Here is a 22,011-nt window from a genome sequence, read left to right as displayed (position 1 = left end):
TCCAGCTTCTGACATTTTGTGGCATTTTTGACAAGTTCTGATTCTATGAAGCCGCAAAGTTTGTCCCAAATGTCCTCCTTTGAAAGGAGATAATCTTCACCGAGTGTGAAGGGGCTCGGGAAGATAACTGTTCCAGCTTCTGACATTTTGTGGCATTTTTGACAAGTTCTGATTCTATGAAGCCGCAAAGTTTGTCCCAAATGTCCTCCTTTGAAAGGAGATAATCTTCACCGAGTGTGAAATATTATACCATAAAAGTGTATATTGTATTTCAAATTGATGTATTGTAGCAAAATCTTTCACAAATTTCCCACACTTTATTAAATTTTCTAGTCACCTAGTGTTTACCAGGAAATGACAATCCCTGCAATTTAATTTGTAGCAAAATCAGACCGTCCTCAACGGGTTAAAGATCATTGCTTTGGCAATATCACTTTAGCTTCCATTCCATGTTGTGACAGCAAAGCAGATGCTTTTGGATATTACAGGGAAGTTAATAGTAATAGCCTGTAGGATATACAAATACATGCATTCAGATGTTGATGTTTTGGGACGGGCCGTTCCTCTCACATTTCAGGAGTTCAGAAATAGACTTTGAGCAGCTGATGTACCACATCCTGCTCACACTGAAGCCGTTCGAAAAGAAACACTACGAAGTCGTCCTGGACTGCACAAACTTTGGGCCCGACAACCGATTCAAGGTGAGAGCTTCAGGTTAGATGCTTTAGTAGCATCTGTCACAAATGTTGGAAGTTTTGTTTGTTTTTTATTCTGAAGATATGACATTATGATTTTTATTGGCAATTACATTATTATATCGTCTGTTGAGAATGAGAAGGGCGTTAAGTGGTCCTGAACACTTTGGCCCGAATTCACGAAGGTGGTACAAATGAAACCATGGTTTAAACCATGGACAAAAACCATGGAGCGCCAAGTGTCGCACGGAATATTTCGTTACGAAATCAATCATTTCGTCGACAAAATAACCGTTTCGTTGACGAATTATCATTTCGTGGACGAAATGTTCATTTAGTTACAAAATGTTGTCATTTCGTTACAAAATAATCATTTCATCAACGAAACGACTGATTTCTTAACGAAATATTCCATGTGACAATTGGCGCTCCATGGTTTTTGTCCATGGTTTAAACCATGGTTTTATTTGTACCACCTTCGTGAATTCGGCCTATGGGTTTAGTGGCAACTTAACGCCCTTATCATTCTCAACCGACGATATCAGGTTTCTCATTATATTAGGGTATTAAAAACAAAGTGTAAAGAGTCGGGCCATGCAAAATCCCTTGTCAGAGAAGAGTTGGTTGTATCCATCCTTTTTTATAATGAGGTTCCACTGTATTGATGGAGGGTAACTTCCCTGCTTTTTCCCCACCCGCAGCCGCAGGTGTTGTCGCGGGGCGTGCGCTTTCCGGAGCACGTCACCCAGAACCTGTGCGCCATCTACATCTACAACTGCAACTCTCGGCTGAAGGAGTACATCAAGAGGAACGAGCGGGTCTTTGCTCACCTGAAGGTAGGAAGAAATCCGATGTGTTATCATGTTTTATGCTTTTTATCCGACTCGGGATGATTTAGGATGTGATGCGTCAAAATGACTGATAAGTCGCAGCCTGTAGTTTTCATGCAGACAGCTGCAGAACAAGACATGGAAGGGGAGGCCCAGCTTGGTTTGGGATCTTTTTGTTTTTATGAGTGTGTGCAGGATTTTGTTTGTTTTTGGATGGTTAGATATTTGTCTCCATTGAATGTGTGTCTTGAGAGTGGATTTTAATGATGAGTTACTTTATGTGTGTTACCCTTAAATCCTTACAGGGGGATTGCCTTATTTGCCTGTGTTTTCACCAACCTGGGTGTTAACCATGTCCCCAAGTCTAGTTGCCTAGAAACAAAATCAAAAAGTGTTGGTGCCAGTGCTATACAAAAACATGTGTACGATTGGAGAATAGGGCAATCTTTGTTTATTGATACTTAGTTCAGTAGGTCAGCCAGCAGATGCATGTCTGTGCAAGTACATGTAAAATCACAATATTAAAGGATTAATGCAGTGCTCACCTACTGGTATGTTTGTTCTGCATCCAAGAGAAGGAAATGTGCTTTTCAAATAAAATTAATGATTTTCCTGATATTTCACTTGGCATACTACCAACTATCTATTTTAAATCTATTTTTGAAGTATCTATTTCTTTCATACAAGTGAAGGAAAGATGCTTTACAAATAAAATTCTTGATTTTCCGACATTTTATTTAATGTGCTGCTAACAAGTGTGTATTTTCTTTATCCAAGAGAATTGATGTGCTTTTCAAATAAAATTCTTGATTTTCTGACATTATTTGGCATGCTCTGTTTGCTCTGTTTCCTCTGTTTTCATCATTTTAGTTATCAAAATGAATTTTGCCTGCAGAAAATATTTGCTGTGTGCATCAGTAATGCTTGTTGGTCTGCAGAGATTGAAAGCCCAGATAATGCAGCTTTTTAACCCTTCTGTTCTCAGGGCCAGCGAAAGCTATTCTTTGTGGAGTCTGTGAACAAGCTTGCAGAGTACATAGAACCAGAGCAGCAGCGGCTCCACAAGGCCACCCTAGCCCTGGATGAGGACCTCAAGGTCTTCAACAACGCCCTCAAGCTCTCAGAGACGCACAAGGACATCAAGGTGGCCATCAAGGTATGTCAACCAACATTCTTCCTTGAATCGGTGTGATGTCAGCTAGAATGAGGTCTGCCGCTTTGACACGTAGACGGCTTACCCAAATAATCCCATCCATTACTTTGAGACTATCTGTACTACTGGAATATTATTTGTTAAATTTTAATGGATATTTAGGTCCAAGTAATTAGTCGGTCCAGGTCAAGTGTGGTCCAGTTAGCTGTTGTTTCTTCCTTTTTTTGTAGTCTGTGGAAAGTGCTGGCCATTTGGTTGATGACCCCTTCCGATATCAACACTGCATCTTTTTTTACATCTGTTGAAGCATACTTGCATTGTTCGCATGTCTGTGAACTTGCATGAAGAGACTTGCAAGAGTATACTGTAACTTGCATACCATTGTGTTAAGCCGATTTGCCCAATTGTCCAAAGATGAAGTGTCAAAGATTGAGGTAAAGGGTGAAGGAAGAAAAGGGAAAAAGAGTTATAGTTAGTGCTATGAGGTCATAACGACAATAGTAGTTTTGTATTGTTGTTGCGTTGTTGTGTTTTGCTTTGTTTATTGTATCAAACACTTTTATACCCCAGTCTGGTGTTTGAGGTACTCAAGAATATACTCGTTTCCCAGTCCCTTGAATGAAATCTGTAACATACAGAAGTGCACTCTTTCCAATGAGAGCCTCCGAGGCAGACTACCACTTTACCACCACACACACACGTAAATATGCATCTCTCTGCCGTGATAGTGTTTGGCATCATACCTATGTTCCTTTCATATACCAGTATTCCTCCTTTCAGTCCGCACCTGTGGTATAGAGGTGCATGGTGTTTTTCATAGGATTACATTTCTGTGGCCTTCGTCCTCCTTCCTAGGTCGGCTCCAGTGCCATCCATGTCACTTGTATGGAGAAGACCAAGATCCTGGTCCAGCCCGTCCTCCTCAACGACATCTACCTGGCATCAGAGATTGATGAGGTACATGTACTGTGAAATTGATGAGGTGCTGTCAGATTATGAAGCACATAATTGTGAGGTGCATCAAAAGTTACTAAAGAAAGAGTCATAGTTTTCAGAACTTTGTCTGATTTTAATGGACCTTAACCAGGTCCAACCTGTCCTCGATGACACATGTACATTGTACAGTACCTTGCATCAGAGATTAATGAGGTGAATAAAAAGATAAAATTGTACGTAATGAGTCCCAGTTTTCATAACTCTGAGTTTAGCAAAACTTTCAACATTCAATTCATTTTGCCATTACTCTTTTAATGATGTAGGTACACAACACATGTGGAGAAAAATTAGAGGATAATAAAGAATTGTATTTCCTCTCAGTTTCCATGTATGTGAACACTGCAGTACTATAAAAGTGGAAATTTTCATGATGTTGAAATTTTTGGTCAGAAACTAGCGCAAAAATAAAAGCACACAAATATTATTGCTTGCCATATGTTCTAATAGTTGAGGTCTGCATTTCGCGGAATTAAAAACGTGCGAAACTCTTCTTACCCCACCAACGGTGAAAAATTAGTCGAGCGAAAATATCCACTTTTACAGTATAACAAAAGTCTTGGATAGAACAGACAGTTGTTTTGATTTGTAATTTTTTTTTTAATATAAAGGGGATATTATGATAATTTCACATTTTGACAAACTTTCATTGTCTGATTTTCTGTGTGATACTGTAAAGGTGGAAATTTTCGCGGTGTTGAAAATTTCGCGCAACCAGAAACTAGCGCGAAAATAAAAGTATGCAAATATATTTGCCTGCCATATGTTCCTGTGCATGATGTCTTGATTCCATGGAATTAAAAACACGCGAAATCCTTCTTACCCGGCCAAGCGCGAAAACTTAGTCACGCGAAAATATCCACTTTTACAGTATGTGATATCCTGACACAAGAAAAGAATATTATTGGCAAAAATTCCTTTCCCAAGATCTGTTAACCTTTTGTGTGCCTGAGATTCTGGACAGTGTGTACAACGCTCAGGGGGTTTCTGTGCCAATCGACACTTGAGGCATACAAGGTGTTGAGCACATCTGGTCATTTAGGACGCCCTCAATCAGTCAAGTCTAAGGGGGAAATCTCTCATTCTTCACCCACCTTGACAGGTTGCACTGGTAGATGAGAACCAGTTCACTGTGACGCTGCAAGAAGGACGCATCTTGTCCTTCATGCACCAGGAGTGCGAGGACGTTGCAAAAGCCATCCAGCACATCAGGACGAGATGGGAGCGATCGCAACCAGTGAGTATACTCCACTGCAGGTCTTTAAAACCAAAACATAGTTCTGGTACACCTGCAAAAGTTGTCAAATTTCGCTCCCAAATGTGAACGTATGCCTAGGAAATAAGGGGAATAACGCTGTAATAACAAGATATTCGATGGGTAACGACGAAAATGCGAAATATTAACCAAAAAGGGTCAGTCTCAGAACTTACCCGAACGGGGTCAGGCTAAACTCGGACTCGGGGATAATTCGGCCTTGCTTTGACGGCGGGCTGAGTTTGTATTGGTTGTCCCTCTGGATAATACAGTGTTGTACCAATACTATGGGAGCGGCCTGTATAGCACTCACAGTAATGGTCTGAGTTGTTACAACGCGCGCATCAAAAAACCTTTTGGCGCGCATGCAAAATTAGTGTGCGCCTATCAAGCACCTCTAAAAACAATGAAAGACGCTTGATAAACAACAACAAAAACTTCAAAGACAGTGCGTCTCAGCAACTGAGGTGATGTGCGTATACGCTTGGGGACCGTGCGCTGTCCATTTGTTTTGTACAGGATTAGCACGCACTTTCCTGTCTGTTCAGTTAGGCCTCGTTTGGTATTATACAGTAGAATACATGGCGATCACGAACTGCGTGTAAATTGTCTGAAATAGGGTCAAGTTTTCCCTCAGACCGAGTTAGTCTGGATCCTTCTGGAATAAAAGTCGGTTTTCCGACTTCAATTATTTTTTTCAAAATACTCCAAAACGACTCATCATCCCGGCAAATTGCGTCAGCCAGGTAAGTTTCTTGGTAGACTCTTTTGATATATTGCAAGCAAATATGAAATGGTGCCAGACGGGTTTTCAAACCCTTACCAAAACTATGTTTTCACTTTAATCCCCTTAGCACCACAGGCACTGGCCGGCAACCATATTTTAGGTTTTAGGACAATTACCCCCTTGACAAATACCCCTGACCCTCACCCTAATTCTAATCCTAATCCTGAACCTAATCCTGATCCTAACTCTAACCCTTACCCTAATCTTTACCCTAACCCTGTCACTAACCGGTAATTAGCCATGGTGTAATTGTCCTGATACGATATCTTAACCTGTTAAGGACGAGTCCTGAGTATACTCGGGCAAGTGGCTATGGGAAATGCATGTTGTAGCAAAATTAGCCTATCCTCAAGGGGTTAATGTCACTGAACCATTGTACAGCTGACTACTAGTCACCAGTCCACTACACAGTCAAGGACTCTCAGGAATGTTCTTATAAATCATCATGCCATATCAGTTCTTTATGTTCAAATGAGTAATTTTAATTATTTATGCCGCATAGCAATGCTATCATTGCAAGATTAATACATCTGTAGATCAATAACGTTACCCATCAACACTTCCAAAAATTTTGACTTTTTTTTCTGCTCCTGTCCTGAAGGCAGTGTGTGATGACATTTTGAATAATGATAGATTTAATTTCAATATACTCATTTTCATCTTATTATTGTAATACCAGCATTACGGCACATCCACACTGTGTACTAAGGACAAATCGTAACGTAATTGTGCGTCATTAGTTAACAAGCTTGTCTTGTATCACCCATAGCATTTGAAACTCCTGGCACACATAAAAACAAACTTTTGCACACATTTATAAGTAATTGTCACATCTCATTCCTTTTCAGCAAGAAACAGTAGCTGTACATTCCAAGATTAAGCCAATGGATGTGCCTGGCACTCTTCTGAATATGGTGAGTGTTTTGATCTATTAAAAAAAAAAAAGGATTATTTGTATTGTTTGTTTTTATTCCTGTTTCTCTTTGATTAGGAGAGAAAGTTGCTTATCAAATTGAATCTTTAAAAGATGTCACCCTTCCATTCTGAGAGTTCCCTCCCTTTTTTTTTCACCTCCTTCCAGTCTTAAAGCCTTTTGTTATCTCTTCAGTTATCAGAATAAGAATGAAAAAATGCACTTGCTGTTTCCAATGAGTGCATACAGTTGTTAAAGTATCATGTATGAGAAAAAGGGACTGTGTAAAGGGTACCACCAGGCTTAATATTACAACTTTTGTTTTACCAGGTATCTGCTTTTGCTTTAAATTCTGACTTCGCTCCCTGTTCATCCTAGGTTATCTGAAAAGTTTTGTAATGATTATGTCATTTTTAGTTGTTGTTTTTTTGTTTCGTTCATTTGTTTTTTTTCCCCCAAGGCATTACTCAATCTGGGTAGTAATGACCCCTGCCTCAGGTCAGCTGCCTACAACCTCCTGTGTGCCCTCACCGCGACCTTTAACCTCAAGATCGAAGGTCAGCTGCTGGAGACATCCGGTCTGTGCATTCCTGCCAACAACACCATCTTCATCGTGTCCATCAGCAAGACACTGGCCGCCAACGAACCCCACTTGACCTTGGAGGTGAATGCACTTGTATAGCAGTGACCACAAGTATAGATCTTATACTGTAGTCTCCAAAATAGAAAAGCACACACAAACAGTGGAATTCATAATGAACTAAATAGTAATAAAGATAGTGTTTTTCTCCCCCCCCCCCCCCCATCTCCACCCAAACATATATGACAATTACACGATAAAGGCATAACCATGTGTCAATATGTGTCTTAGCTTCACATTTAATTTTAGTTGTACTGTGAAAGATTTAATATGCGTATCTGTGTGTTGTACTGCAGTAATGTTTACCGGTATTCCCGTGAGAGCTCGATGCTACACATCATGATTTTATTTTGTATGAAATGTCTGTTGTTAGACATTGAGTCTTCCTTGTAACCATGCCAAAAACAGACATCAGTAGGAACTCTCTACTGACTTGAAAGAAAATATTAACAAATATTTTGAATTGAACAAATTTTTACTTTACAGCGGCCAGGTTTTCGAGTTACAATGCATTTCATCTCAGCCCATTCAGTTGTCGCTTGATTATAAGGGATATATAGTCTTTTTGATTTTGATTTTGATCCAGTCTTACAAATTATATATGTTTTGGTACTGTGGTTTCTGTTCAATTTATACCTTTGATTTGGAGGGGGGGGGGGGTTATTAAGTTGAACTTCACTGATTAGTATTTAATGTAAACTTACTACAAGTAGTACAGCGCTGCCCCCCCACGGAAAAACGCAGTAACTGACATTTTTATGAATGTTTACTTTTTTGCAAAAATGAATAGTTTACCCAATGCTCTCCAATGTTAACAGGTCAGTTTTGCAAAAAAAAAAAATGAAAGTGACCAAAAATGCAATTTTTCACTTTTGCAAAAAGCAGTAACTGCATCCAGTTGATTCAACTTTGCAAGTTTCCCCACGGAAGAAAGCAGTAACTAACAAAGCCCACGGAAGAAAGCAGTAACTAACAGTTTAGTCTAATCATTCAGACTCTGTATAGTCCTTCCTGTATATTTTTTTCCCTAATACCATTTATTTTTTCTACTAATTTTTTTTTTAACAATGTAAACAGCAGTTTCTTCCATAATTTAGGGGAGTATAGATATAAAAAAGATTGTTTCACCAGTAACTTGACTCTGCCCGCAGGGAATCATATGACAAGTTGTAGAAAAAGCTTCTTTCTGGAGACTAGCAAACCTGGCAGACTCAGCGCGCTCATCAGAGTGTAGAATACGCGTGCAGCTAGCTTCATGCGCGTAAATTCTGCAGCATACTGCACAGTAACTAGCTAAACACTGCATCACATCACAGTCATCACTTGCACAGTATTGCAGGTCTGGTACAGTCTGAGTGATCATGCCAGTGCTAACCATGCTGTCACACAATTTCTGCGGTCCAGGCATGCCTGTAAATCTATCATGAATTGCAGAGGAAAAGTCATGGTAGCCATGGCTTTGGCCAGAACAAGAAAATCTAGGTGAGCTGAAAATATATTGAAGGGAGATGAGCACTAGTATTAATACACTAACGTTAGTCTAACGTTAGATGTAGGCCCTATAGGTCTACCGCGTACCAGATCTAACGTTACAGAGTAGATCTATTGTTAACTGTTTAGTGTTAGACAAAACGTCAGTAGGCCTAATCTAACGTAATAGATCTAGGTCTAGCACTAACATTGGGCATAGATCTGTAGTCTAGCTTAAGTGTAATGTCAGAGTTCGACTAGGATCTAAGACGAAGAGACTTGATATTTTATTGTGTAGTCCAATGTCGTGTGTCAGGGGCAAGGCCGGGCACTTCAAAGTTCAATTAGGGTAGGCCTAGGCCTACCTGTACCTTATTTTTACACAGAATGCCATTCAATCGACAAGACCTAGTCTAGGTCTAGCGTTAGGTCCTAGATCTTATAGATTTAGACTAACCAGAAAGTAGAAGAACTTTATAACCTGGTGGTGGTAACAATTCTCCTCCTATGGTCATGTGACATGTGCAGTTACTGCTTTTTTCCATGGGGAAAACAGCAGACTCCTGGCCGTCTGCAGTTACTGCTTTTTTCCGTGGGGAAACTACCCAGAAACAAGGGTGAGCCACCGCAGTAACTGCATTTTCCTAAATAACATTTAAAAAATAATGGAAACATATTTTTTTCCTAGGTATTGTTAGACAACTAGGTATGGTGCATAATCATACCACAAAATTATTTTTGAATGTTTCTGTGTTTTTAAAGAATCTGCAAAAAACACAAAATCGCATTTATCTCAGCTCAGCAGTTATGCAGTTACTGCTTTCTTCCGTGGGGGGGCAGAGCAGTAGTATTGAGTTGAGAATCTGTGTAGGTCGCAGTGGTTATTTGTCTCATTGGAGGTTACAATCACTCTGTCTGCATTGTTTTTGTCCACCAGTTCCTGCAAGAGTGCATTACAGGGTTCAGCAAGATCAGCATCGAACTCAAGCATCTGTGTCTAGAGTACATGACGCCATGGCTGCCCAACCTCACAAGGTACTGGATTCCCTTCTTCTTCTTCTTTTTTTTTTTCTCTCTCTCTCTCTTCTTGCATAGAGGCAGGTGTGATTGTGTCCCTGCTTATCTGCAGCCCATAAAGGGCAAATCCAGTCCAAATATAAGTCAGTCCGATAATAAAGGAGTAAAATCTTGCGAGTTCAACAGTAAAAATTTGACTGAAATCGGATGAAAAATAAGGAAGTTATGTATAACATTATGAAGTTTTGCTAATTTCTGCAAAGCAGTTCTTGTACAGTGGATATGAATATACAAATGGGTGAGCTAATCATATCATAACCTCACAATTTTCAATTGATCTTTTACAACAAAATGACAAAAATGCAATATTTGTATCATTGAAATCTGAAAAATTATATTATTCCTGGTTGAATAACTTCAGAATAGTGATCAGTTGGATATACCAGGATTTGAGTCTCGGGCATACATGTACACTGTAATTGCGTTTGAATGAAAAAGTGAAAATTTCAAAATTTGTACAAACTGTATGGCAAGTTGTGAGGGTATGACATGCTCACTTTGCCATTTGACTGTTCAAGAACTATTTGACTGTTCAAGAACTGTTTACTGAAAAAATAGCAAAACTTCAAAGTGTCATAACTTCCTATATTTCATCCAATTTTTGATCAAATTTTAATCATTGAACTCGTGTAAGATTTTACTCTTTTTTTTTATAAGACTAACTTGTATTTGGACTGGATTTCCCCTTAAACTGCACTATATTCAGCAGTTGGCACACCTGCTGTCTTACTTTCTTTCTCCATGGACAGAGATGTCCAAGTTATATTTGTCCATGAAGAGGCATTATACTCAATTCCATTAATACTTGTGTTATTATGGCCTTTATGTCAGGTTCAGCAAGCGGTCGGACGAATCCAAACGGTACAAGCTGACCGTCGTGCTGGACAAGTTAATCCGGATGACCATCACTGAGAAGCAGATGTATCCGTCCATCCAGGCCAAGGTGTGGGGCAACATTGGTCAGGTGAAGGACCTGATTGACTGCGTCCTGGACAGCTTCATAAAGGTACAATGTGTATGCATGCATGCATGAATGAGTGAATGAATGTACATACAGTGCCGACCGCGGGAAACGTCACACTTTTCCGAGATCTGGACGAGGCCACTGACGCGTATCCCCGCGGGTACCCGCGGGTATACGCGTTCAGTGGACGAGTCCATCCGCCCGCAGGGATAATCCATCCTCGGGAATTTGCGTCTCGATTGACGCGGGTTGGACGAGGGTGGACGAGGGTGGACGAGGGTATTCAAGGGCACATTCCCGTTAAGCTTTATTTTGACCGCTCAATCAAAATACATTTCATGGAGTTCCGACTTTGCCCATTTTCATCAAATTCCGATTTCAGGGGCTTCTTTTCGATTTAATCACACTCTGATGTCCACTGCCTTGATTGTTCGCTACTTTCTAAAGAAGTACACCTGCGGAAGTTGTGCACATGCGTTCATCACTCAAGTATCAATAATTATTAGAACATATCGACATCGGTTACGATCATCTCGCTATTCACGACTTTTAACGACCTGCGCCACCAAAATTTCATTGCTGAAAATTCGGTGGCCCAATCGGGCTACAAAAAAAGTCGGATGTTTGCCTTTACTTTTGAAAATGAACAGCGGTAACAGTCGGCTCCGTAAGCCCCAAAAAATGAATGTCGCATGTTTACTTTTGATTTTAGAAATGAATCACGGTGACATTTGACTCCGTATGATACTGGAATAAATACCGAATGTTTGCTTTGGCGTTCGGAAGTGAATGATAATATTCAACTCCGTAAGACGATAAGATAAATGCCGGATGTTTGCTCTTACGTTCGAAAGTAAATAGCAATAACATTCAGCTCCGGAAGATGCTTGAGTAGGCTATAATATGTCGAATGATCCCTTTGACGTTCGGAAATGAATAACCAAAATATTCAACTCCGTACGATGATAAAATAAAAGACGGATATTTGCTTTTACTTTCGAAAATAAATAGCAATAACATTCGGCTTCGGAAAATGCTAACGTAAATGTCAGATGATTGCTTTTACGTTCGGAAGTGAATAGCAGTAATATTCTGCTCCATACGATGCTAAAATAACTGTTGGATGTTTGTTTTTAGATTTCGAAATAAATAACAGTAACATTCAGGTGCGTTCGGTGGTAAAATTAATGTTCAATGATTGCTTTGATGTTCGGAAATGAATAACAATGACATTCAACTCCGTATATACGTTTATAAAATATACAATGTATATCTGATGTTTGCTTTTACGTTCGGAAGTAAATAGCAATAACATTCAGCTCCCGAAGATGCTAAAGTAAATGTCGAATGATCCCTTTGACGTTCGGAAATAAATAACAAAAATATTCAACTTCTTACGATAATAAAATGAATGACGGATGATTGCCTGTACTTTCGAAAGTAAATAGCAATAGCATTCGGCTCCGGAAGATGACAAAATAGATGTCAGATGATTGCTTTTACGTTCGGAAGTGAATAGCAGTAATATTCTGCTCCATACGATGCTAAAATAACTGTCGGATGTTCGCTTTTAAATTTCGAAATGAATAACAGTAACATTCACCTGCGTTCGATGGTTCGGAAATGAACACAATAATATTCAACTCCGTGTATACGATGATAACATAAATGTCTGATGTTTGCCTTTATGTTCAAGAGTAAATGGCAATAACATTCAGCTCCGGAAGATGCTAAAATAAATGTCGAATGTTTGCTGTGACGTTCGGAAATTAATAACAAAAATATTCAACTCCGTATACTGAGTATACGATTTTGCGTTCGGAAGTGAATAGCAGTAATGTTCTGCTCCATACGATGCTAAAATAACTGGCGGATGTTCGCTTTTAAATTTCGAAATGAATAACAGTATACATTCAGCTGCGTTCGATGGTTCGGAAATGAACACAATAATATTCAACTCCGTGTATATGATAACATAAATGTCCGATGTTTGCTTTTATGTTCAAGAGTAAATAGCAATAACATTCAGCTCCGGAAGATGCTAAAATAAATAACGCATGTTTGTTGTGACGTTCGGAAATGAATAACCAAAATAACTCCGTATATACGATGATAAAATAAATGTCTGATATTCGGTTTTACGTTCGAAATATAACAATAACAATCAGCTCCCTTCGACTTTCGGAAATGAATGATAATAATATTCAACTCCGTACGATGTTTAAATAAATGTCGGATGCTTGCTTATAATTTATATTGCTATGTACTTTCGCAAATAAATAGCAATAACATTCGGCTCCGGAAGATGCCAAAATGATTAATGTCACATGATTGCTTTTACGTTTGGAAGTGAATAGCAGTTACATTCTGCTCCGTACTATGCTAAAATAAATGTCGGATATTTGCTACATGTGTATTACATTTCGAAATGAATAGTAACATTCGGCTGCGTTTGATGGTAAAAAACAAAACAAAAACAAAACAAAACAAAACACACACACACACAAAAAAAACTGTCTGATGTCTGCCTTGACGTTCAAAATTCGGCCCCATACGATATGATGAAATAATTGTCAGATGACTCATTTCACTTTCGCAAGTGGACAACAGTGACATTCGGCTCCGTACGATGATAAAATAGATGTCGGATGTTTGCTTTTATATTTGGAAATGACTAACTGTTAAATTCTGCTCCGTATACGACAGAGCTGCCAACCTTTCGAAGCACAAATTAGTACTCAGCAGCTCCAAAATTCGTGTTTTCCACCAGAATTCGTATTTTTTTTCAATCTCCCTCTTTTTGCTATGAGGCCTACAGGCTCTAAACATAACGTTATGACACATGCCGAAGCATCCAGCTGGTCACCAGCACGATAAAGATTCTAAACTACGCAATGTTCAGCGTTGATTGATTGCTTTCTCGCAATGTGTACAAGTGCAAGTTTGTACCTCCAAAATCTTTCTGGGCTGATTATGGAAGCTTCCATTTTCTAGCAGGTGACGGGGAATGCTTGATCTTCTCAAGAGAGCTTCTGTGTGAGCGGATGCAAAACTCTGTTCTGTGTTTCCAATTATGTACTATCAAAACATAATCATGCGTTGTTTTCAGGCTTTTTTCATTTTATTGGATTTTAAACATCAGTATTCTTCGAAGTATTCCAATTCCTTTTCCCCTGACTGGAATCGGAAAGTCTGCTATAACGATGATCGCAAAATGCCGCGCTGTGTGTGGAAGCGCCGATGTGGTGCAAACACGTGGCTTCATTTTCAAGTTTAAATGAATGCGCCATGTGCTCCTGCCTATAAGAGGTTACTGCAAGTTCGATGGATCGAATGCGCCATAGCTGAGCTGAGCTGAATGGCTTGTTTACGGTAAACATGCAATTTACGTTCGATATGAAGAAATCATTACGTCTTTCACGAGGGAAAAAACACACAAAACAAACAAACAAACAAAATACACCCACGAACGAATGTTGATAGCCAAAACTTTGAAAAGTAATAAGCAGTTTTGATGCGCGTGAACTGAAATTAATTGTCCTTACACGTTGTATTTTGCTGTCTAACCAGGTGATGACTGCATCTCATTGGACCTTCTCGTAGTGAATTTGTCTGGGCATACGAGACCTTTCATGTATTTCTGTGATTGCATTTTTAATTGACTAATAATCAATCCTTTTGTTATTGTTCAGGGAACATTAGATATTCGATCAAGTACACTATAATCGACTCTTCGATGTTCCCTACTATGCGCCAAAAGAAAGGCTATAGACATAGAATCATGATATCTTTGGAATTATTCCTTTAATTCAACTAATGAGCTGGTTCTTCGATCGATATTTCCAGGATACTTACACGCTGTTTATTCCAATGCGCGCATTCTTTCGTCTGGCACGCACCTGGGTGTGGCACCTGCTTTTGTGGAAATTTCCACAAGGGAGAGGGGTGGGGTGTCAAGTTTCTTCGAGCCGAAGAGACTGCATACACAATCTCTTCGCTTTTATTTATTGTCATTCGTGTTTTCGCCTTATTCTTTGCTGATATTGAACATTTAGATTTAACTTTACGAAAGTTGCTATAGCACATGGTTCGTTTTGTTGTGAGGTGTACGTAATTTCTTTTTTTTTTATCATTCTTGAGAGGGGAAAGAAGAGTAAGGGGGAAAGAAGACTAGAGGGAAAGGGAAATAAAACAAACGTCACGTACGCTAAGCATTCACAGGAAGCCGTCTTTTTACACCAGTCACCAGCATAGTTATCATCACTATCAGACATCACTCGAGATCATTTTAGCCTTTTCCTATGATCAACATTAAGAAACACGCATAATCCCTCGAGATAAATACCTAGGAAACTCATAGTTACGTTCAGACGGCAGGCCCTAACCTCGAGGTTAGGAAACAAATACAAAGTATCAACACTTCCCAACAACACAAACATTTAGAAAAGACAACAAATAGCACATCGAAGCGGCTGGGATCAAACTCCGTCGCTTCGATTGCAGCGAAGCGGAGAAATCGCCGTTACGAAAATAACAGTGCGAGACACTAAGAGAATAACGTTTAAATACTTCAAAGTATAAAGGGAACAGATAAAGTGATATAAAATGTAAGAAATCGTACTAAACGAGGTGTGAGAAACGACGGAAATAAAACGAAGTTTAGTAGTAAGCTTAGGCCCTAGCAAAAGTTTTGCAGCACCGAAAGCTACGCGAAAATAAACACACATATAAAACTCGGTATTGCGACGAGATCCTATGGGATCAAGTCAATAAACGATACAAAACAAAGGAAATTGATTCATTTTGACGGGAAAATAGTTTGTTATAAGTATTCTGTTATATGAAATCTCCTTTAATAGGCCTAGAAATAATCGAGTTTCCACGATACTCTGGAAAGAAAGTTCGAACGCTTTTCACCTGCACATATGCAGAGGGCAGTGCACATCAGTCATCAATACACGAACAGAAACTCACCTCTACAACTTCCTCGCAGAAAATGATGCAATAGCGTTATAAAAAAAAACACACAACACTCTAAAAATCATTTCGTACTTGGGAGGCAAGGGACAAGAGGATGAAAAGAAGAGAAAAAGAAGCAGACATTGCACAACGGGACGCTTTCACCCCGCCTCATACGGTACTGTAGTGGCAGCTGGCTACAGTGTGTAGACACTCCCCAGCCGGCCGGCCACACATTGGGATACCACGGCGATCCATGTAAACATCCAGGGTCCGTAGGCGACAGGGATTCACGCGCGCGAAGTTCTGTTCGGTGTACACAGTACGCAAGCAGCGATATGCGTGTGCGCACATTTTTCTATTCAGCGCTTTCCACATACGGTGCGTACGCAATGCATCGATATCCCAGCTGAATACAGATAACATGGCACATGCGACGTGCGTTTGCGATATTTTTACCCATTATTTTTCCCCACTGTGAATTCGTACTTTCTAAGGACGTTTTCATATTGTCGTATTCCCTTCGATTTTTCGTATACGAATTTTTCGGAACGGTTGGCAGCTCTGGTACAATGCTAACATAAATAACAGATTATTGCTTTCACATTTGAAAATGATTAATGGTATACATAGGCTCAGTATGATGCTTAAATAAATAGAGGATGTTTGCTTCACATTCGGAAATCAATAAGGGTAACATTCAACTCCATAAGATGCTAAAATGAATGTCGGTTGTTTGCTTTTATACAGTGTATTTGAAAATGATTAACGGTAATATTCGGCTCCGTAAGGTTCTAACATACTATAGTAAATGTTGGATGATTGCTTTTACAATCAGAAATAAATAGCGGTAACTTTCGGCTCTTTACAATGCTAAAACAAACAATCTGGAAATGCTCCCACTTTCTCATCCCAAAAGTAAGCTATGACCACCTATATAGGCATCAACTTTTATAATTATCTATAAGCCTATTTGCTAAATCTTAGAATTCAGAATAATGGTGATAAGATGATCTACTTTTGTATTCATTTATTTTAGACATGGGTACCTGTCACGTCAGTAATGCTTAATAATTGTTTTTAGTAGGACCGATTTAGTTTTTCCTATGTTTTTCTTGATTTTTTTGGCCACCAAAAAAAAAAATAGAAATCAATGATTTTGGTGGTCAAAAATAAAAATTAGTTTGGAGCCCTGCGATATCATTGGGCTCATCATTACTTAATCTTTCCCATGATACGCTAATATTTATAATCATCAATCTGCCGACGTCATCCGACAATTCATGATTAAAACCTTTTTTTTTTCATCGTCCGTAACCCAACTTTGAACACAGACAGGGTGTTCTTTCTCATTCTAGAGTAATGAAGGAGCGCACTTTCGGCTGTGATCTAAGTCCTATTATCGATGTCGCCGTTTAGTGATCTAAACTTCAGCTTTGCTGAACTGTTCAATGTCTTGAGCAGGAAGCGAAAACAATGGCTGGACTAAGGAACCTTCGTTTTTAAAAGGGGGAAATAGAAACAAAAAACAACACTGAAACCGAACAGGCCGGCCGAGCATTGTTTAGGTTAACCACGCGTGGTGATAATCGCGCCCATTGATCGCTCTGTCCAGCTGGCTTAACCCTATTCTAACTGGGAGGAGTTTTTACTGGGGTGACCCCCCCCCCCCCCCCCCCCCTTCAGATCTCGGCCACCGATCGCGCGATCGCTGCGAAATTTTTCCTGAAGATAGAGCTGGATGTCAACTACAAGATTACATGGTCATACAATAGAAAAATATTGCCTTTCTATTTTTAATAAATTGATGCAAAGTTGTGCATGAAATCATATTTTCACCTATAACTCCATAAAAAAGACTGAAGTATTGCTAAATTTTTGTGTCAAAATTCCTCAAGACATATAAACCAATTTTCATTTAAAAATAAAGCACAGTCAAAACCAATTTCTTTTTTTTTTTTTTTTTTGTTAATTTCTTATGTATTTTATTGTTTTTTCGACCTTGTGTTTTCTGTTGTTTTTCAAAATTTGTTGCAGGCACTTTTTCAGGCTTATCTACACTATATAGAATTGATTAATTTCAATGGTTCAAAGATGAAATACTATAATTTATATCAATTTAACCCCAAAAACACAATTTACATTCAATTTGCACACGATATCATGAATTTGAGCTGTTTTCCGGTTGACATGCATTTGCATAACATTACGTAACTTCAGAACGGTGTACTCAGACGTCGCAAATTTGGTCTCAAAATATGCGGAAGACTTCAATGAAAAAAGTTGTGAAACGACGCGGCAAAATCTTTGCTCGTTGCAGAATCGTGACGCGAAACGTGGGGGGTCAATTTGACCCCCCCCCCCCCCCAGTTAGAATAGGGTTAAGAGTATGCATATTGACCAAAAATAGAGGGATGCTAATTTACTCTTACAAGCTATCGCTACTATTTAAGTTGAAAACTGGAACTTTCTGAAAGGTTAAAGATGATCGTAAAATCAGTTCTGGCTACAGGATTTTATAATAATTATAATAGCATACAACATGTACCAAGTTTTCATCGTTTACCTGTCTTATCACTCCAAAGCAGTTCAGCTTAACTGTTGGCTTATAGAAGTGATCATCAATCGGTAAGGATTAGTCAGATGAATTCATGAATTCTCTTTATGCATCACGGCTAATCGAACTATTCAACATCGTTGAAGTAACCATACTTTTTTATTTTCATAGTTCAAACTATTTCTTAACATTTATATGCAAAACGAAAGTACTCTACACGTTTTTCAAAATGCTCAGATGTAGTGAGTCAATTCCACAAAGATTGCATTACGGCAACCTTTACTGACCTAAACAAGTTTTCTATAGAGCTATCAGTTCTATTATAATGGCATTCTGATAACTTCGACTGCGTTTTGAAGTCGTACCGAGCACAGCATTCAAAACAACGGGTTCCTCAGGTCCTCTTTAGGTACTGGTATACTTGCTAAAAGCATTCTCTTTAGCTTCCATTGACAACAACATGGGAGGAGAATGGAAGCGATCAACTTTCTCGGTAAATGAGGCTTTTCGTATATAGCACGCATTGCGTGCCTCTTTCTTTTTTCTGTTTCTGTTGTTTCAAACTACACTGCAGCCGACACACAACACAAACACACCAAAGTTTACATTCAGGCAACCGTATTTTGGTATTGGTTAGAATCGAATTATATCTGTCTTGTGAGTGGCTAATTATCTGTAGCAAAAACAAAACAAAACAAAACAAAACAAAAACAAAAACAAACAAACACAAAAATGCTGAAAACTGCTTATCGAATATCAGTGGCGTGCCAAAGGAGTAAAATGGAGTCTATACTCTAAAGGGGCCTGAGCTTTTGATTCCAAAAGAATCTTCGTCAGAGGCAAAATGATAATCAGGCAGGGAAAGCAATCACATTGTAAAGAAGTTCACACAACACGAACAGTCAGGGACAGGCTAGGGACACGGAACAAAGAAAACAAAAGGAGAGGATGGGAGGTCATGGGCAAGGAGGCCAACAGGTGAAGGGAGGGGGATTAATGCAGGAGGGTGGATAGACAAAAGGCATAGGAGGGTCAGTGATAATCCTGAGTGCCATGGGGGTGCATCCATTTAAGAATGAATTTTCTCACACACCCAAGCTGTCGCCATTTATGTGTGTGCGATGAAGCGTTAACGCCGTCGCTATAAAGCAGGACTGTTGCATCATGGGGGGGGGGGGGGGGGGGAAACGGGTTGTGAGCTTCAACATAACCTGAACTTTAAGGGCGATTTTCTTTCTTTTTTTTTCTTCTTCTTTTATGACTTCTAGGGATGCGGAAAGGGGTTGTTTTATGTATTATTGTAAAGATAAAACTATACAATGTATGTAGAATTCAAGTATTTATATATACATGTGTAGACATGCCTAAAATTTCGTTTACTGCGACATACGCATTTCGACCGAGCGCATCACGACCTGTATGGACTACGCACATGTATTCTTTTATCTTGCGCTCTGCTTTTGTGGGAATTTCTTCAAGCATAGGTGTCAGGTTTTCCTACGTTACGTCTGCGGTCATTAATTCCATATTTGTTAGTTTGTCTGCTTTCTTATTCTGTGTTTATGCATTTTACTTGAACTTAAAGGTCTACACATTTCGTTTGCTAAATGCACGCGAGTCACGTTGCATTGTATGATGTATTTTGTTTCGTTGACCATTCATGAGAAGCGTTTCTTTGAGCAAACTCTCTTTTCACACCAAAATCACTTATAGAAGGTAGTCATCCACATTGGTTATCAAAATAATAATTCCGTCATTTTCCTTTCGTTCAGAAACAGGAATCAGAATTCTCAACACGTCATCCACATTGGTTATCAAAACAATTCCGTCATTTTTCCTTTCGTTCAGAAACAAAAATCTGTTATTCTCAACACGTTATTACAAAAATTACATCTCACAGCAATAATAGGGCCTACTATATTATAGAACCAACTCATCGCAGCAAAATGACACATTACGGTTACGAGGACATACACAATGCTTGAACAAATTACTTTGCTTCAAAATGTAGAAACAGATGAAGTGACATAACAAGAGAAAGGGCGCACCGAAAGAGGTACATTGTATCAAGATCAACTAAGATAAACTCTAACAAAAAAGAAGAAGAAGGAGGAAACTATTCCCCCCCCCCACACACACACACGCACACACATACACACAAACGAGTAGATACACAAAGGTCATATGTTTACCTTTGGGAGCAGTGATTTAAAAGATGTTTTAGATATCACATGTGATGCATAATAGGTCCGTTGTGCAAAGCATCCTACATAATTTTTTGTAATAAAGCCTAGAATATAAGGAGATATCAGTATTTCTCTTATAGATTGTAAAGAACCTTCGGAATTAGGACCTTTGTTTCATTTTCGGATTAACGAACCTTCGGCATAACGAACCTTATTTCATTTTTTGATAAATGAACCTTTGGAATAACAAGTTACAAACCTCATATTTTCGGATTAACGGACCTTCGGAATAGCGAACTGTAACCGTTCACATAGTGTACTGTATTTTCGATCATACGGATTCAATTTTTTTTTCCAGCAGTTGTTTCTATCCCTATAACTCACATTTCAGAACTATGGGGGTTTTGTTTCATGTATACGTGGTGAATTAATACGCCTTTAATGCAAGAGCAAAAACATGGGAAAGTTTGAATGCTTTTCACGTGCACAGATTCTGATAGGTATTATCCCGTAACAGGGGCGGATCCAGGAATTCCGTAAAGTGGGGGCGCGTTTACAAAATTAAAGGGGGGCGCACGCACCCCTCCCCCATTTTTGTTTTTTTGTTTTTTTTTTACATTTCTTTTGTTTCAACAACAAAAAATGAAAAATAAAGGGGGAGGGCGGGCGCCGGTTGCGGTCCTCCCTGGATCCGCCCCTGCGTAACCAAGTAAGTTTGAGAGAGAAAAGTTTGAGCCAAAAACACAGCGTTGACAAGTACTACCACAAATTGCATAGTACACAGTACGAGAAAGTATACAGCACGAGATCTCTAGTTTGATTTTCATTTCGCTTCGAATAGTAGACGAGCAGTGACAATCCGTCAAAGTGCTAACTACAGCTAGGGCCTAGCGGCACAGTTTACAGGTCTACCTTCTGTTCACTGCATGGTACACATAAACAAGAACAAAAGCGTTTTCTTCTTTTGCATGTTAGCATGGGGACGATAGTGAATTAAGTTCACCAAGATTCAATGTTTGTAAACAAGAAAGCAGCGCGGAGCAAAGACCTCAGATCGTTGTTATAGCACACGTGCATCTATTGTGGTAACATTTTAATCAACGCACTAACACCATCTGAACATACTCAACGATCATGCCACACAATCACTGTGAAGGGGAAATGTTCAGCAACAACAAGAGCACGAGTATGTAGCCTACCATATACTGCACGCGCATTCATTCCGTGAGTGCCAAACACAAGCTAGAAACACACGCAATAAAGAAACATCGCAAGTTCGTGAACTGAGGGACCCTTTTTTTGTCTTATATCTTAACAAGATAAAGACGTGATTTCGGGTGCTGTTCGTTATTCCGAAGGTTCGTTATTCCGAAGGTTCGTTTATCCGAAACACATAAATTCCCTAAACCATAGAGGTTCGTTAACCCGAAAACGAAAAAAGGTTCGTTAATGCGAACATTTGCGGCGTTATTTCGAAGGTTCGTTAATCCAAAAATGACATAGGGTTCGTCATTCCGAAGGTTCGTTAATCC

The 22,011-nt window shown here is 39.2% G+C and overlaps 1 protein-coding gene across 1 annotated transcript in view; it reads left to right on the top strand.

Moving 5' to 3' along the window:
* The window catches only part of LOC140227186 (neurofibromin-like), a 122,301-nt gene that overhangs the window by 76,608 nt on the left and 23,682 nt on the right, over positions 1 to 22,011 (top strand). Inside the window, 9 exon segments of the mRNA XM_072307615.1 lie at positions 578 to 701; positions 1,397 to 1,531; positions 2,511 to 2,681; positions 3,534 to 3,635; positions 4,774 to 4,908; positions 6,562 to 6,627; positions 7,087 to 7,290; positions 9,674 to 9,771; positions 10,645 to 10,819. Coding sequence (XP_072163716.1) covers positions 578 to 701; positions 1,397 to 1,531; positions 2,511 to 2,681; positions 3,534 to 3,635; positions 4,774 to 4,908; positions 6,562 to 6,627; positions 7,087 to 7,290; positions 9,674 to 9,771; positions 10,645 to 10,819 — 1,210 coding nt within the window.

This window comes from Diadema setosum, chromosome 4 (genome assembly GCF_964275005.1).
Source record: "Diadema setosum chromosome 4, eeDiaSeto1, whole genome shotgun sequence".
Lineage (NCBI taxonomy): Eukaryota > Metazoa > Echinodermata > Echinoidea > Diadematoida > Diadematidae > Diadema > Diadema setosum.
Note: the sequence above shows the minus strand (reverse complement) of the source record. Positions and strands in the feature narration are given on the sequence as shown.